The sequence below is a fragment of the Pelmatolapia mariae genome, linkage group LG7 (assembly GCF_036321145.2).
Source record: "Pelmatolapia mariae isolate MD_Pm_ZW linkage group LG7, Pm_UMD_F_2, whole genome shotgun sequence".
In the NCBI taxonomy this organism is placed as follows: domain Eukaryota; kingdom Metazoa; phylum Chordata; class Actinopteri; order Cichliformes; family Cichlidae; genus Pelmatolapia; species Pelmatolapia mariae.
Genome location: NC_086233.1, coordinates 14,850,719 through 14,868,241, shown reverse-complemented (window position 1 = coordinate 14,868,241; position 17,523 = coordinate 14,850,719). Strand labels below are relative to the sequence as shown.

The 17,523-nt window shown below is 39.6% G+C and overlaps 2 protein-coding genes across 4 annotated transcripts in view; one reads left to right on the top strand and one right to left on the bottom strand.

Annotated features, from left to right (window-relative positions):
- Positions 1–1,335: 1,335 nt before the first annotated feature.
- Positions 1,336–14,253, top strand: wdr41 (WD repeat domain 41). Its single transcript, XM_063478054.1, has 13 exons — positions 1,336–1,670; positions 3,750–3,865; positions 4,785–4,833; positions 4,942–5,070; positions 5,169–5,231; positions 6,488–6,599; positions 6,701–6,763; positions 6,850–6,954; positions 7,502–7,686; positions 7,785–7,906; positions 9,637–9,722; positions 10,174–10,307; positions 10,389–14,253. The coding sequence occupies exons 1-13, from the start codon at positions 1,623–1,625 to the stop codon at positions 10,527–10,529; spliced, it is 1,353 nt and encodes a 450-aa protein (XP_063334124.1). The 5' UTR covers positions 1,336–1,622; the 3' UTR covers positions 10,530–14,253.
- Positions 13,538–17,523, bottom strand: part of pde8b (phosphodiesterase 8B) — a 44,307-nt gene continuing 40,321 nt past the window's right edge. For all 3 annotated transcript variants that reach the window (XM_063478053.1, XM_063478052.1, XM_063478051.1), the window contains exon 22: positions 13,538–17,237. In XM_063478053.1, the coding sequence (XP_063334123.1) occupies positions 17,128–17,237 (110 nt within the window). In that variant the 3' untranslated portion in view covers positions 13,538–17,127. The remainder of the gene's footprint in view (positions 17,238–17,523) is intronic.

Genomic DNA, 17,523 nt, shown 5'->3' with positions numbered 1-17,523 from the left:
GAAAGAGATTGTAAAGCTGAGGAAGAAGGTTTGGTTGAAGAGAAGGTCAGCATTATTGCAGAAGTCAATGAAGGAAAAAAAATAAATAAACAAGAGGAAGTGAGGAAACTGTGGGTAGAAAATGCTGAACTGACCCAGAGGGTATAAAAAAAGAATTACATCATAATTTTTTTTTTATACAAAAGGAAACAACTGATAAAAAAAGGATTTCCCTCACTAGTAGAGTTTTGAGACTTCTCCTGATCTTGTGTTATTGTTACACACTGCCATCTAGTTGTACGAAGAGGAATGACGCTCATTTAAAGATCTGACCTGATTCCAAAATGTGTTTTAGCAATCTTGAATGTTTGAGCTTCATTGTGCAGACTGATGAATGTAAAAAATTTGATAGTACTAGGCTGTTTTCATGTATATCTGCAGAACATTTCTTAAAGTGGAGCATAAAAAGCTTCATTTTTGAGTAATAACTGTTTAAAATATTAAAAAATACATCCAGCTTTCCCAGATTAGGCTGTTTCCCCCATTTTCTCAACAGCAAGTAATTTTTGCTGTGGGTTTGCAGGCCTTGCATCTGACTTCCCTATGTACCAAAAAGGCAACCTGGGTTTTATTGGTTATATTTAACTAAATCTGCCTATATCTCTACTGAGCTTAAAAGTGCACTGAGACCCATAGGTTTGGTGTGACCAACATAAAAAAGTGATTTCACTTTTGACCGAAATTCAACATGTGTTACCTTTGTAACAGGATTCATATCATCGGGCATTGAGGTTGTTCCAAAGACTGACCTAGCTCAAGACCAGATTTCTGTCAGTCCCTGTTCGAGACGGAAATCCATAAATGAGAATCTCAAAGTAAAAAAAAAGAAGAAACAACAACAACAAAACAACCCCCCGGATTAAGTTGTTTTTGGTTTCTACAGGTCCACTGCTATTTCTATCAAGATCTATGCTTTCAACGTGTGTAGCTTATTATTTTATCATTAATTGCATTTATGTCGTTATTTATTTATATCGCCGAATTGGTAATTCAGTATTTTTATTATTATTATTAATACATTTCAAGGTTTAATGTAACATTATGCTGAAAAGTAAAGCAACTTCGGAGTGCAGATTTATTAGTTTTAAATAGGCATGGACAGATTATTTTAAGCAAAACACACAAACGAATACAAACACTGCCTGAGTGGATGCTGGGTTCAGTTTTCCAAGTGTCGCAAAAGTCCATGAAATCATTAAAATGCGCAGCGGTCTAAATATATTCACTTCCCAATTATCATTCGACTTCAGTGAATCGTGTCCATGCAAAGCTTCCGTAGTGCGAGTCACATGAACGGTTTGTTGTGGTCGTGACTGAAAACCTTTTGAAACATGTAGCTGAAAACTGCAGTATTAACGTGACTCTCTCAGTTCTGGCGAAATTAAATTATCTGTCCAACAAACCGAAGCGTTACCCGCCGAAGCTTCCTCACAGTGCGAGAGGCTGTTTCTGTGTGACGCTGGGGACTTTTCAGATAGAGAAGCTTGTAACGTTAGCTAGCTGCCTTGTGCTTTGAGTTTTGGGTTCGTGTTCAGAGAAGCGTCTGTAAAAACTGGCTTTACTGTGTTTGACCGGCTGACGTCATGCTCCGGTGGATTCTCGGTGGTCGGGAAGCTCAGAGCTCAGCGGAGGTAAGCTGAGCCTGGGAGCTCGTGTTTCCAGCATGCCTTTTTTGGGAATGTATGTGATGATTTTATGAGTCTACCTGTGTAACTTATGGAAATATGCTGTAATTTGTCCCATAAACGCTCCTCTCCCCCAAACTCCCCCAAAGCCTCATGTATTCCAAAGCAGATTGTACCTCCATGTTCAGGAAGCCTGTCTCAGTATGTGATATAAATATCCACTAAATACAGGCATAAACACTCACCGGTCACTTTGCTAGTTACACATTGCTAGTACTGGGTTGGACACCCTTTTACCTTTATAGTTGTCACACAGTTGCTGCCATCTTCCATTCCTTCACATCCCAATCCCATGGTAGACTGGGATTTGGTGACTGGAGACCATATGAGCACAGGAGCTCATTGTCATGTAAAAGAGACCATCTTAATGTGATCTGAGCTTTGTAACATGGTGTGTTCTCCTGATGGAAGCAATCATCGGAAGATGTGTACACTGGGGCCATGAAAAGATGGAGATGGTCAGCAACAATACTCTGGTAGGATTTGATGTTTAAATGTTGATCACTTGATACTAAGGGACCCAAAGTGTGCCAAAAAACTATCCCCGACACCGTATCTCTGTGAAGGTTCACAGTCATCCAGGTCATCCAGGCTCTTTTGACTATCCCCAGACCATTATATCACCACCAGACAGAAATATTCCCTGCTTTCAAGTTTTGTTTTGTTTTTTAACTCCCAAATTCTGACTTTACAATCCAAATTTTAAAGCAGAAATGGAGACTTATCAGACTGGGCAACATTTCATGTCTGGTTCAAGGTTTGGTCTGTTGTGTCTTCAGAGGTGCTCTTCTACATGCCTTGGCTGTAATAAATGGTTGTTTGATTTACTTTTATCCCCCTTTTAGCTCAAAGCAGTCTGGCTATTCTCCTTTGATCTCTGACTTTTTCACTGCTGTTCACTAGAAATTTTCTCATTGGACCTTTCTCTGTAAACCCTAAAGATGGCTGTGCAGGAAAATCCCAGTAGATCAGCAGTTTCTGAAATAGTCAGACCAGCATGTCTGGCACTCCACGTTCACTCACTTAAATCACTTTTCTTCACCCTTCGCATGCTGAGTTCGAACTTCAGCAGGTTGTTTTTACCAAGTCTACCTGCTAATGAATGCACTGAACTGCTGCCATGTCAATGATTTATTCTGTATTTACTTTAACAATCCGTTAAAAAAGCAGTTAATAATAATAATAAAGTGATAAAGTGTTTTTTTTTGTTATTTTCAGTTTGCTAAAAGACAAATAATTTCCTTGTTACTAAACTCAATGCTCAAAATATTTTATGCTGGCTTTATTCTCAAAGTAAGGCTAATATCAGAGATGTAGTATTTTAACATGGTGGTGTCAGACCATGCTTATATTTTGTGGACAGCACATAGACTGAAATGTATGATGGTTGCTGAGTAGCCCACTTACATTACTATGAAGTAGAACATGAATTACCTATATAATATGTATATCGCTAGCTATTCCAAAACAGTTTAGCCTATAAAACATAGGCCTTATCAGCTGTGTCAAAAAGGTATTTCAGGATAACAATGCAAAGTACTTCCATAAGAAACCTGTAACAAGCACTAAGTATTAAGCACGTTCATGAGTAGTAACAATAGCAGGGAAGTAATGAAACCCTCCACCCATCTTATTGTACATATGACAAAAACCCCCCAACATATTGCCAGTTGGGATTTGAGTATGAGAAGCAAAACAACTCACTCTACAGAAAAAGTAACAACTGAACAGCTGGTGTGGTCTTTAACAGTACACCATAGTTGTTTGTCACGTTTTTGATATAAAATCAGAATGCAGCTATGGCTATTATTTTTTTGTAAGATGGGTAAAGTAACAAAAACAAAAGTGAATAAAAATATAAATGCCAATTTGTATCCCTTAAAAATATATTTGCTTAGAAGTACAAGTTTGCTTTCCACTTCTTTCTTCCCGTACTCTTGTCTCTCCTGTCTACTCTCAGCCTCAGGGCTGGGTGTACAGCACCACGGCCTGTTTGTCTCACTGCTTTCCCTCTTGTGTCTGCAGAAAAGCCCTGTGCTGTGCATTGGAGAGGAACAGCCCAAAAACTGCTTCACTGAGCTGCAGGTGCTGAAAGGACATTTTGACATTGTTCGATTTCTGGTGCAGATTGATGACTTCAGGTAAGCCGACCGCAAACGGCCCCCTCTCCCCTTCCCCAACCCTCCCTCTCGCCTCTCCTGCCCTCTCTTATCTCTCTTTCCCTCTATAACCTCTCTCCTCTCTACCCTTGGCTGGCCTCCATCCCGCTATGATTGACAGGAGATCCTCACCTACAACAAACTTACAGAGCATGACAGGAGCCCAATCATCACCACTATGTGATGGTGTGTGCATGGTACAGTATAACCAAAGCCTTTTAATACTGTCCGTACACACACACACACACACACACACACACACACACACACACACACACACACACACACACACACACACACAGGTTTGCACCTGCTCTCCTCGTTTGCGCTGTATTCTGGAAGCATGCTACACACTGGGATGGTAGAGTGGACCTGCATAAGTGTAAGATTGGGATTTATACCCGACCTAAGTGTGTGTGTATGTCAGGGTGGAGGGGGGGTTGCTTTACGCCTGGTCTCCTCCAGTAATAACCCCCTCCTTTGGGTCTCGTCCTCTCTGCTCACAGGTCCACAGTTGGGGGCAAAGGCCAGAAAATTCTCTCCAGATTGCTTTTGAAGTCTGAAAATGTATCCTCAACACTTCCTCTCTTCTCATTTTGTCTCTGTTTTATCCGCTCATCCTGTCTGTTGGTTTTGGGAACAGGCAGTTTGGATGGTTCAGGGTCAGAAAGCAAGTAACGCGATAAGCCCCAGGACAGATGTATTTTTTTTTTAACATTTCTCAGGTGGAGATGAAACTGCAGGAAATGATTCCTTGTATGAATAGGTTGTATCTGCGATTGACTAGTCGACCTGCTAAAGCAAAGTCCTGCCAATCCTGCAATTCTCAGCTGAGAGGTCAGTGTGACACAGGAGTCTAAATTCAAGAAATAACTCTTACCTTTCTTCTCATGTTACCCAGATGTGCCTCAGCAGGGGATGATGGCCTTGTTTTGGTGTGGAATGTTGAGGTAATATGCTGCCAGTTTTTTTTCTTTCTTTCTGCGTCTTGCGAAATTGCACACAGCACAGTGGGACTAATTGCTAATTGCTTTTATTTTTGCTTGTCCGATTGCTAGACTGGGGAGAGGCTGCAGGAGCTGAGGGGCCATTCTCAGCAGATAACAGCCATAACCACCATCACCTGCAAAAATGAAGTCACACTGAACACCTCGCTTATCACTGCCTCTTCAGACCGAAGCCTCAGTGTATCCTGAAACAATGCACACAAATGTACAGCAAGTGTTTCATGAGTAATTCATGCCTTTGTGATTCAGGCTTGATTCTCCTTAATCCTGCTTTTCAGCTGTGGGACCCTGATACAGGCAACAGGGTCCAGACCATTTCAGATCTTCATTCTTCTGTAAAGGTAGCAAAAAACACCTTTGAAATCCCTAAAAAAAACCACACACACACACACACACCTCTCACATCTTGCATCTAGCAGTTATTTATTTTTGTAAGTGAAAATGGAAAACTGTGTATACACAGTTTTTTTTCCTACACTATTAATGCAATAGTTCAGCTAAAGCCCTTAAATTAAAGCTGAGAGACTGCATCTCAGTTACATCATCACTGTTTCATTTAAAATCCACTGTGGTGGTGAACAGATGGTTTCTATTTTTCTATGTTATGTCCCATAAAAACATATGGTCCTCTGCTGTATATATGGCAGAAGAATACATAATTTGCTCGCTGTGCAAATATTTCAGACTCACCCATTCTTAATGCAGCTGTTCTCAAAGACTGCAGGATTTTGCTGGATGAGTTTGGACATATTTTTTTTGGAACCAAGCTTGAGTTTTCAGATTTTTTTTAGATCAGAATAAAGTGATCTGACCAATCAGACCACGCATTTGGCAACGAGTGTGCACATAGCTCAAAATGTGCACCAATCCTGGATATACAAATAGTAAAATAATACCAAACTGCCCCACTGACATCTTCAAATATGTTGTACGAATGTAGTCATGATACAGCTTCAATTGCTGGATCAAACCGTGCAATTGTCTCTGTTGCTGCCTTCTTGTGAGAATTGGATGAATCCAGAATCTCAGTTTCTTCCTTTTCTTCATTAGAAACTTCAGGACCTGCTCATCATCTCTTGATGTTGGCATTTTTTTTTCCTTAGTGCCTTTCTTAAGGACGAATTTTCCACCAAAAGATTTTGGTGTATATAGAAATTAGATGACAAGTTCGGATCTGAACAGTTCTGAATTTCGTGTCACTTTTTCGCAACACGCTGGGTGTGTAATGGCCTTTAATTTTAAAATTTAATATAGAGGAGAGATACATTTTTCATTTGAATTAGATTTTTTGAAGTTTTCTGGTCATCTGACTCGATGCAATTAGGTTAGTGTTGTCAGGAAATGAAGTTACTAATTAAACTGTTTGAGGCTTAAGGTTTTGATGCCAATTCTAATTTACGTGGGAAAACAGTAATTGCCTCCTCTTGGTCACAGATTAGGGTTAATTGAAGCAGCTATAGGGTAATTACTTTTGATTTGTTTTTCTTCACTGGTACTTTGTGCTTTTTGTTGGATGCGGTGCTACATTGGTGTGCACGTGCATGTCAAAATCTAAAATGATATTTCACATCCTGATTCAGCTATGTGTCTGTCTCAGTGTTTGCTGGTGCTCGAGCGACTGTGTGTGTGGCTCTCTGGTGGGGAAGAACTATGCGTGTGGAACAGAGACTTTCAGCTGCAGTGTCAGCGACCCAACCACAGTGATACTGGTGAGAAAAGAATGTCTGTCGCACAACCACATTTTTACTGTTACGCCAACCGTGCTGGCCCCTGACGCTGATCAATGTTTTTGTGTTTTGACGTGTCGAAGGAATCACTGCTTTGATTGAACTGCCGAAGAACTACATAGCAGCTGCCATGGATAAAAAAATAAGTAAGAGCACAAAATATGGTGCGGATGAACAGATCAGTAGATTAAAAGTGCGTTATTTGAAACAAAATATTCCTTTGTCTTTGCAGTGATCTACAGCTTGACAGTTTCTGCTGATTCCTCTGTGTCAGTAGCTGAGCTCCGCTGCCTGGCCGACCACCAGGATCAGATCCGAGCTCTTATCAACGTCAATGGTCAGTCTGAAACTCGGTGTGTCTGTTTGATTTTTAAGCTGCAAAGAGACTGCATTTTGAACCCACAGACTGTGTAAAAGGTGGATGTAGCTACTGAAGATCTGTTTCAAAGGCTTGAGATTAGCGTTTTCACCCTTTGTTATCTTGATTTAAAAACTAAAAAAACTAAAACGGGTCTGACAAAGATGTGCGTGTCTTACTGTTAAACTGCTTTCTCACTGGCTGTCGACTTTCCAATCACCAGCCGTTAGCTAATTAGTGGCCACAGATAATCCTCCTTGGTGAAACATAGTCCAAGATTTACAAAATAGACTTCACTTTTTAGCCAAGATGGCCCAAAATAAGGAGCTAAGACTCATTTTTATTATTATAGTATTAGAGTATTTAAATCAGTAAGCTCTTTTCCTATAGACTCTATAGGACTGTTTGCAGCCACAGCTGCCATCACCTGGTTGCCAGGTTTGATACATTTGGAAGCTATGTCAGCACTTTATTCTCACTGTGTTTGTAGCCCTGGACTCATGCCTTTTCCTCTTGTGTTCTTCAGACGGGCTCTTCGCCAGCGGGTCCCATATGGGCGAGTTGATCTTATGGAATGCGACTGAGTGGAACCTCCTGGCCTATGAACACATTCTCTGGGAGGAGTCCCAAGCCTACAATCAGACTGAAATACGAATGGGGGCTCCTAAACCCAGCGAGATGTCCATTCAGCACCTGACCACCAATGGAAATGTGAGGACAGGAAAGGGCAGGATGTGCTTGTATACTGGGAACACTTAATTGTTTTATTGTCATTTAAAATGAGAACTTTCTGTTTGTGTGTTTTGTAGCTCATCCTTGCAGCTGTGGGCAGCGGTCTCTACGTCTACAGTGTTCAGACCAGAAGCGTGGTGGCCTACAGGAAGGTTGCCCACGACTCTAATGTGTTACACACCATGCTGCTGTCTGACAGGTAGGATCTTACACCTTTTCTAACAGTTCTTTTTTCTACCCTCTAGAACACACACGGGAAAAATACTTTCTGAAAGGAAAACTAAACAACCCAACTGAAAATCAATAGCTGTAGCTTGGGCAGTTTGCACATGCACTCCATGGTGATCTATGCTTACTTGAATACATTAATAAAAAAGAAACCCTCAGAGCTCACTCTCTGGTTAGTATTAACTTTTAAGGGAATACTTTTATATTTTGTATGTATTCATTTGGTTTTTCTTTGTTCTTTTCAAAAGTACTTGAGAGGTTTGTAGTGTAGTAAAAATCAGATAAGGGTAGCACGACGGAGTTTCTTTCAACTTGAAAGAAAGGCAGATATGAAATGAGGTCAAATGTAAAAGATTTAAAATCTTTATGTGGTACTTCCTATATGCTGACCATAGACACTACAGTTGTAAGAATCATAGTGTCTAAGTTATACCTGCTCTACCTTGGGGTGACCCTCCAACTCACAGCTCATCTTCACAACTGAACAACTGCAGATCAAGATGGTTGAGTTGGAGTTTGTCCAACTGAAGGATGAGAGTCTGGTGATTGCTATGACGGCAACGTGATTAGATTACTTGTGGGGAAACGTTAGACACAAAGTGATAGCTTAGTACAATTTACTCAACTTTCAAGAGGGAGTGAGACTGACTCTATGGTAACATGTTCATGAGCAGTGACTGTTAGCCAAACTAATTCAGAGAAGCAGGTCAGCACTGTAATGTTATTAAAGTCTGAGTTAGCCGCAAAATTAAAAACAGTCTCAGTCAGGTTCATAGGTCAGGACATATTTTACTTAATTCTTAAGACCATGTACAGTACCAGTCAAAAGTTACTTTTATCTTAGCAAAGTTTGCTGATTTTACTTCTTGTTTTTTGCCCATGTTTTTATACAGGGCACCAACAAATTCCATAATTCTTATTGTATTAAGAGTCTAAATGTGCAAAATAAGTAGTAACTACAACTCTGAAATAAATGTGGTGGAGTAAATCTCTGAAAGCTGCAGGTATGAAAGACTGGGCCTGTAGACAATTTAAAAAGATATCTTCCAAATATAAAGATTATGGAAAACTAAACAAGCAGTCATACAGTCAGCTGATGTTTTATCTTGTTCTTAACATATTGTCTTGCTGTGTAAAACAAACTTGTGGTGGAGCTGAAATAATTGCTTTTCCTCTGAAGTTGTTGAACAGGTGTTTTGATAAAGGTCTCTTAATGGAGTTCCAGGTGCTCAAATCAACTCCAGACAAAAATATTTTCTCTCTTTCACTGAGTCAACCCTCACGTAGTTCAGCTGTAGCGCCAATACTGCCTTCCTGCTGTTCTCATCCATAACACTAAGGGAAGCCTCATTATTCCTGTTTTATGTTATGTTGAACCCTCATAGACTGAATCTTAAGGCTTTCTTGTCTTCTGTGCCTTCTGTACTGTGAATCAAGCTTCTGTTTATTACCTAAACATTAATAGATTTATGTCTATAAGACAAGACGGTCACATGATAAATATGTAGGGAGTCATATCTTTCACTGATAAAAGACTTTTTTGGACAGCCATGAACCAGTGCATTTTTAATCAAATTTAATTAATAGTTTTGTTTTCAATATAATTATCTAGCAGTAAATCAGCCTGCGACTATTATTCAAATAGCTGTTGCTATGCAGAGAATCTGTGTGTGTATGTGTGTGACACTGCCTCTGTTTTAGTGAGCTGATGTCCTGCTCTGAAGATGGCAGTGTGAGGATGTGGGAGATCCAAGACTTGCCTTTGCCGGCTGAACCAGCTTCTTCAGGTGATACGCACACACACAAACACACACACTGCTAAAACTAGATTCTCCATCATCTATTACATACTTAAGTATGAGTAATTATGACTGAAAACTTTAAAGACTGAGGAATGTGTGTGTGGAGGTGGGAGTGCTGTAACATTGGCCAGACGTGGTATTGTGTATATCAAATAAAAGTGGTGTGTAGCAGGTTAGCACAAGTCAGTATTCCTGTCACATCATTATTATGACGTTTAGAGCAGACCTATTAGTTACTATTCTGACAGTCATGGTAATGCTGTTTTTAGCCTATCCTGTCATCTGTCATCTGTACCCGTAAACACAGAAAATATATTTTTAACAGCAATATCATCAGCAACAAGTATAGTTTTTGGGTTTGATATGTATAATCAATGTAAAAATGTAAGTTAGTCCTTGGGTATCCTGTAACAGTAATTTTCTGTCCACACGACAGGGTTCTTTGGGATGTGGAGTTTTGGCCGTTCAAACAAACAATCTGGGCCTCCTTCAAAGAAGGTTATAGACATTCCCAACATTAGGATGCTGGAGTTGACGGGAGATCTGATTGGACACTCAGGAGCAGTCCAGGTATATAAGGCTTAAACTAAAGTTCTTTCTTATAATTATGTAATGTCAGGGCTGCAGTAATGCCTTTTGGACTTATTTCAGATGTTCGTAAGTTTCAAGGAGAAAGGTTTGGTTACATGCTCGGCGGACCACCTGCTCATTCTGTGGAAGAACGGAGAAAGACAGTCTCGTCTCCGCAGCCTGGCCCTTTTCCAGAAATTGGAGGAGAGGGGAGGACTTTGACATTTATGTCACTTGCTTTAAAAAAAGTTGGGAGGTTGATGCTTAATGGTGTTCACAAATGATTTGAATGTTAGTGTAATGGTTGGTGTTTACATTTATTCACTTTGCCTTTGGACTGAAGATGTGTATTACCTTAAATTCTATAAACTGTCTGTAAATACCTCATCTTCCAAATGTAACAGTACTTTTGTTTCCACACTGGAGTGTTTGAGCACTGTGATGCTGACATAAGTCATTTTGTACCAAACACAGTCTGTTATGGTTTTACATTAGTACAGCCCAATTCAATTCCTGTCCAGGCTTTGCTGTAGATCTACATTTGTGCCTCTTCATGTTGTGTAGGTCTGCTTCCATGCGCCAAGAAGCACTGTTGTGATCATCTAGTAGTGCTATGAGAGGAAGGTTCAGCAGCTTATACATGTAATCATTTGCACTGTTGTTGCTGTTTTTGTGTGTTTGTTTGGTTTTTTTTAATATCGTTTGACAATATGCTTCTTTGTGTTTTTGAGAGTTATGAGAATGACGGTGCTTTAGCAGTGGCATCATTCGCTAATGCTTGTATTTTTCAAAAATATTTTCCACACTATACATTATCACTTTTTAATTATTGCCATGATTATGCAGTGTGTCTGGAAAGTATTTGGAGAACAGGTTCCACATGTTTTTCCTGTTACAGCCTTATTCCAGAATGGATTAAATTAATTTTTACTTCAAAATTCCACACATAATACCCCATAATGAGTGAAAAGAGTTGAAATTCTTGTGAATCTATGGAAACTAAAAAATGAAAATATAAGATTTACATAAGTATTCATGGCCTTTGCCATGATACTTAAAACCGAGTTCAGGTGTATCGTGTTTCCACAATATCTGTCATCTGTCTGATGTTTCTCTAACTTGATTTGTAGTCCACCTGTGGTAAATTCAGCTGATTGGACATAGCTGACAATGCATGTCACAGCACAAACCAAGCCATGAAGTCCAAGGAATTGTCTGTAGACCTCTGAAACTGGTATCGATGAACAGATTTGGGGAAAAGAAACATATCTGCAGCATTAAAGGTCACAGTGAGCTCAGTGGCCTCCATCAACCATGAATGGAAGACATTTGGAACCACCAGAACTCTTCCAAGAGTTGGCTGCCTGGCCAGTCTCAGCAATAGTCAGGGAGTTGACCAACGACCCAATGGTCACTGACAGAACTCCAGCGTTGCTCTTTGGAGAGAGGAAAACTTTCCAGAAGGACAAGTATTTCTACTGCACTCTACCCAGGCCTGTATGATAGATTGACCAGATGGAAGTGACTGCTTAGTAAAAGGCACATGATAGTTCAGCTGGAGTTTGCCAAAAGGTACCTGAAGTGCTCTCAGATGGGAGTCCTTCCTTTTTATCAGATGAGAAACAAAATTCTCTGGTGTGATGAAACACAGATTGCACTCTTTGGCCTGAATGCCAAGCATCATGTCTGGAGCATCATGTCTTTTAGTTGCCCAACCAGAGTCCAGACCGGAACCCAAACATCTCTGGAGAGATCTGAAAATGTCTGTGCACCAACGCTCCCAACCAACATGATGGAGTTGCAGAGGTGCCGCAAAGAAGAAAAAAGAATGACAGAAACTTCCCCCAAAAAGGTGTGCCAAGCCTGTAGGGTCACACTCAGAAATACTTGTAAGTGTAAATCTGTCAAAGGTGCTTCAACAAGTACTTATCTGCATATTATAACTTTTTAATAAGTTTGCAAGACTTTTAAGCAATTTTTTTTCATTTGTCATTAAGGGGTGTTGTGTGTTAAATTATGTGTGAAAATTAATTTTATCCATGTTGGAATATGGCTGTTTCATGTGGAACAGATTAAGATGCTGTGATTACTTTCCAGATGGACTGTAAATTCTATAAAAAACAGAATTGGCACATTATTGCACTGATGGACATCAGTTTTATTGATGAGAGGAAAATTTGCAAGTGATGAAGGATTTTCTTAAAATATAACAAGCTGTTACTGTACAATCTGCTTCTGGCTCAGTAGATTCAAAGCAAAGCGTTCCGTCACTGGCTGTAATCAAATGTAACTGAGCTCATCATATTCTGCTTGTTACTGCTCATGGAAAAGGCTGTCTGACATTTAAATCTGAAATATTTAAATTGTCTGTGTGAATAGAAATCTTCATCGTATACTAGCAAAAATATCTTCTCATAGTCAGTGATAGCAGCTATGAAACATTCAGAGGTGGAACTGCTTTTCAAGTCACCTTAAAAAACAGCAGGAGCACATAACATCCACAATAAAAATGTATGAAAGCAAAATATGTAAAAAGCTACAGCAAAAATAATATTGGCTTTAAAAATCTCGTAGTTGTACAAAACATAGGGAAAAGTCTTGGGAGCATCATCACCGACTCTGAACTCAGAACTGTAGCATAATATTGTGTACCACCTCTAGAACACCGCTAGATGGCAGTCAAAACATAGAAATGCCCCCCACTGGAAAAAAGAGGCCAAATGTCTTCAGCGTGAATTTTGGTTGCAGGATTCAAGCCTAAGTAAAGCTGCTTAATCAAAAACCCCGAACGAGAGAGAGATGCTGGCTCTGCAGCTCCTTCACACCTTTGTCAGCCCAATGTGGGCTTTATTTAATCAACATGTCAACTAAAGGACTTGATGCACTGCATCCTGATCACAACAACATGTTTTGTACAACATTATATTATATTATGAAAATACATCCCAGCTGTAGTTTATGTCAATTGATGTCTCACAGATCGGAGATGGTGGACAGTTTTAGTTAATTTTGGAATCTTTTCCAATAATGTTTAAAAAAACATTAGTAAATACCTTTAAACAAAACACGCATCACTTATTCAGTTAGATTTCAGGATGCTGGTAAGTGAATCCTTTTATTTTGTAAAGATGTGTCGTTTAGATTTTGTCCTCCAACTCTTTGGGAAGAAGGCAAACATTTCAGCTTGAAAGGATTCCTGTAAAACATCTTTGTGCCAATAACGTAACAACTTTATATTGAAATAACTTTTTAATTGTCTCTCACGATACAACTTTGTGTTTGACAGAAAACATCAAAATAAGACCAGAGAGAGCAAAACACATTAAACCTTTTCAACAAACATGGCGGCTCTTACGTAAAGCTTTTGTAACTACTATGCTTGAGGCAGTAACATCTTTGAAAACATTACAGTTCTCATGGCCAATAACCCTCGTATTTTTCAAAAAATATTTTTCCGTACTCCATACCTTATCACTTTCTAATTATTGTCATGGTTGTAAATGATACAAAAGATAGAACTGCAGTCACGGCCAACAGTTTTATTGATGAGAGGGAAATCGAAATCTCTGTAAGTGATGAAAGCTTCTCTTTATATAACAAGCTGTTATACAATCTGCTTTTGGCTCAGTAGATTCAAAGCAAAGCGTTATGTCACCGGCTGTAATCGAATGTAACTGAGCTCATCATATTCTGCTTGTTACTGCTCATGGAAAAGGCTGTCTGACATTTAAATCTGAAATATTTAAATTGTCTGTGTGAATAGAAATCTTCATCGTATACTAGCAAAAATATCTTCTCATAGTCAACGATAGCAGCTATGAAACATTCAGAGGTGGAGCCGCTTTTCAAGTCACCCTAAAAAAACCCCAAACAAACATAACTTTGGAAATTAACAGCAACACATAACGTCCACAATAAAAAGGTATGAAAGCAAAATGTGTAAAAAGCAAAGCAAAAATAATATTGGCCGAGTATTTACAAGAACAGCAGATACATTAGGTAGTTTACAGTGTATTGCAACAATAGCAGAGCTACACAGTGAGACGTAACAAGATTAAGGCGTTGATTAAGACCTTCATCGTCAGCATAACAACATCAGTGTGAATACATCGAACATGGAGGTGAACAAACAAGGAACGTGCGTTTGATCCAACTGCACCTGGTTCAGCTTCTGTCGTTAAAAATCTCGTAGTTGTACAAAATACATGGAAAAAGCTTCGGGGGCCGTCAACACTGACTAACTCAGAACTGTAGCACAGACCGTGATGCATCAGGCCAAATATCCTAGTTTTAAAAACATCTAAAACACATATGGCTTTTCTTCTTTTTGTGTTTTTTTTTTATTTTAATTTTGTTTTGTTTTTATGTATAGAGGAGGAAATGTTTCAACAAAAATACTTGTGTTCTGTAAAGATGACCAAAGAATAAGGCACCTTAAAGAGCTCTCTGTGCCTTTGGTTAATACTGCTTGATGTGCATCTCCTGGATTACCACGCACATACTTGCACATGTAGACCAGCAGCTGAGCTGGAGAGTTCACCACAGTAGTAGCTTATAGATATCTGGATATTTTGATTTTTTGAATTTGTAAAATAATTTATTATGAAAGTCTATCAAAGATTCTGCTGCTGGCAGTAGTGGATTCCAATGCTGTTTTCACCGTCTGATATTAAAGCTTAACAGAGGTGATCTTAAATATCCAAGTCTAGTGACTAATGTTTTATTAAGCTGTTGTGTATTCCATCTTCAGTCATAGTAGGATGAAATGTAATATTGAACCAATTCCAGTCCAGCCACCTACACCCTTTCACTCTGGTTGCAATTTGTGGAGGCCACATTAAGTGCTGTTCCAAGCCAACAAGCCTTAGGTGGGAATGGGCTCTAGAGTCCGCAAAACACCAAGTGTCCACCGGTGCTGATTTACTCGCTACATGGAGGAAACACACTTACAGATATGAAGGACTGTTTGAAGACTATCTCAGTATGAAAAATACTTTTGTGGAAGTTTTCTACATTTGTACATGTTTTTAAAAGTGCATCTGAATTTATTTGTTCTTATTTTTGTTGCGACAAATTCTAATAACAGAGAGCAGTATGTAAAATCATCATAACGACTGGGAGCATGTTATAAATGCCTGAATCAAACTGAAACACAACACGGCGTATTTTCCAATATGTGATGGACATATTAATACATTCATCTCATAGCGGCGCACATCTCCAAAGGAGCTGTTTGGAAGTACCTGTTTTCACCTGAGAAAGGTGAGGGCATCCCAGATTTTTCCACTTTATTTCTGCCCTCCTTCATAATTAACAGACTCTTCCACACAGTGGAAGTGCCAGATTGAAATTGGGCCTTTGTGTTGGTTTGATTTGATTCACGGACAACATGACAAATTTAGAGTCTATCACCTGTAGATGGAAGCCATATCATTCAAATGACACCCACCCCACTGAATGTCTTCGGTGTGAATTTTGGTTGCAGGATTCAAGCCTAAGTAAAACTGCTTAAGCAAAAAACACAAACGAGAGAGAGATGCTGGCTTTGCAGCCGTGCTTTTACAATCTAAACACGGCTCAGCAGCTCCTTCATACATCTGTCAGGTCAATGTGGGCTTCATTTCATCACTAAAAACATGTCAACTACAAAACCTGACACACCGTACCCCGATCAATAGCCAAGCATAGGCTCAAATAGAAAGCCTGTAACTATGTTGTTCAAATACTCGCAAGTCAATCTTTTTTGGGGGGAGTGAAAATGTCTACAGTTAGTGTCACAAAGCTATGAGTGTAACATCTGATAACTAAATAGCTCTGATACAGTGCAATTCTGTTCCTCCATCTGTTCTGACATGCAGGTTTGACAAGGATCTTCATTATCCTCACTAGCTGCTTTCACAGTGCACGTAAGATGGTGATGTAGAAGAAATGACAGTAGGTTATCAGGTGGCATTTTACAAGGTATTCTGCAGTTATATGATCTCAGGATCCAGCAATTGTCACGAAAATAGCCCTACAATCGGCAATCTGAGGACTGCACCCTGGTACATAGGTAAGTACTCCTGGAAGTGCCCTTTCTTTTAGATTTTGTCTGAACAGGGCAAATGGACAGGGATTGAAGGGAATTTGGTCCCAGACACAAGTCTCTATGTTATTTCACAGCTAATGCAAAGATTAATTCCAGCTAAGCACCTTTTACTAGCTGGAACTGTGAAAAAGGAAGTATGGAGATTTGCACTCGCTTGTACTAAAATGCATGCCCAGATCACTTCAGATTCTTGTTTTCAGTCAGTGCCTCTGGCAATTGTCACGTCTTACTTTCCGTATTTCTTTTATAGCAGTATACAGATACAGAAAAAAAATATTTGCTTTAAAGAAAACTTCCAAAAGCAAAGTCAACAAAAAGGGAGTTCAAAATGTAAGATGTCATGATTAGCTAAAGTGCAGGTTTCTGTTGTATTACACTGTATGGTACAGATTGTCAGGTGACCCATGAGGTCCACACTGTACCATGGAGGTGCTATCAAGATATACTTTAGGGGGCCATAAAGTGGCAACAGGGAGACAGCCTCCAGTGACCACCTGTTCTCTACTGGTACCACTTCCAGCTAGAACCATACAAGAGGCTGTGATTTGAGATGGAAACGGCATATCTGTGTTCTTCCGATTACAAAATTTTCAGGCCGTATCCAGGAACCCCTGAGAGGTCACGGACTTCTGTCAAATCCCAGCTGAAAAGAGTAACTGTTCCACTGCAGGGCTTCATTCACTGTCCTACCCTGCTTGGAGTGATATATGTACGGAGGGGATGTGGACTCGGTCACGAAGGAGGCGGAGGACGTAGACTCTTACAGTTCATCTCATCCAAGGTCTTCCAGTATTTGTAGTTCTCTGACAGGTGTTCCATTAAGCCAGGAAGAGTGGCAAAGGCTGCAAGGAGACACATTGAAGTTGGTAGAATTAAAAACAAACATGGCTACACAGATGTGTGTTGTTAGGCAGATTTCAGTCATAGCTAGTAACTAATTATAAATTCAAACCATTAAATCATTGAAATAATATTGCACAGATCCTCTTGGTTTCACCAAAATAGCTCAGACAAAAGACAGTGGACGATATCCTGTGATATCTGGCACCAAAGTGTGAAAGGCAGGAGATAAAACCGTCCATGGTTTGGACTTGATTTTCCATTACATCCCACAATTTCTCAATCAGG

Excerpts from the sequence above, each read along its gene's own strand:
- wdr41 (XM_063478054.1), top strand. The coding sequence starts at position 1,623 with ATGCTCCGGTGGATTCTCGGTGGTCGGGAAGCTCAGAGCTCAGCGGAG. Across the intron at positions 7,687-7,784 it reads ACCTGACCACCAATGGAAAT|CTCATCCTTGCAGCTGTGGG; the intron begins GTGAGGACAGGA and ends TGTGTTTTGTAG. Across the intron at positions 10,308-10,388 it reads GACACTCAGGAGCAGTCCAG|ATGTTCGTAAGTTTCAAGGA; the intron begins GTATATAAGGCT and ends GACTTATTTCAG.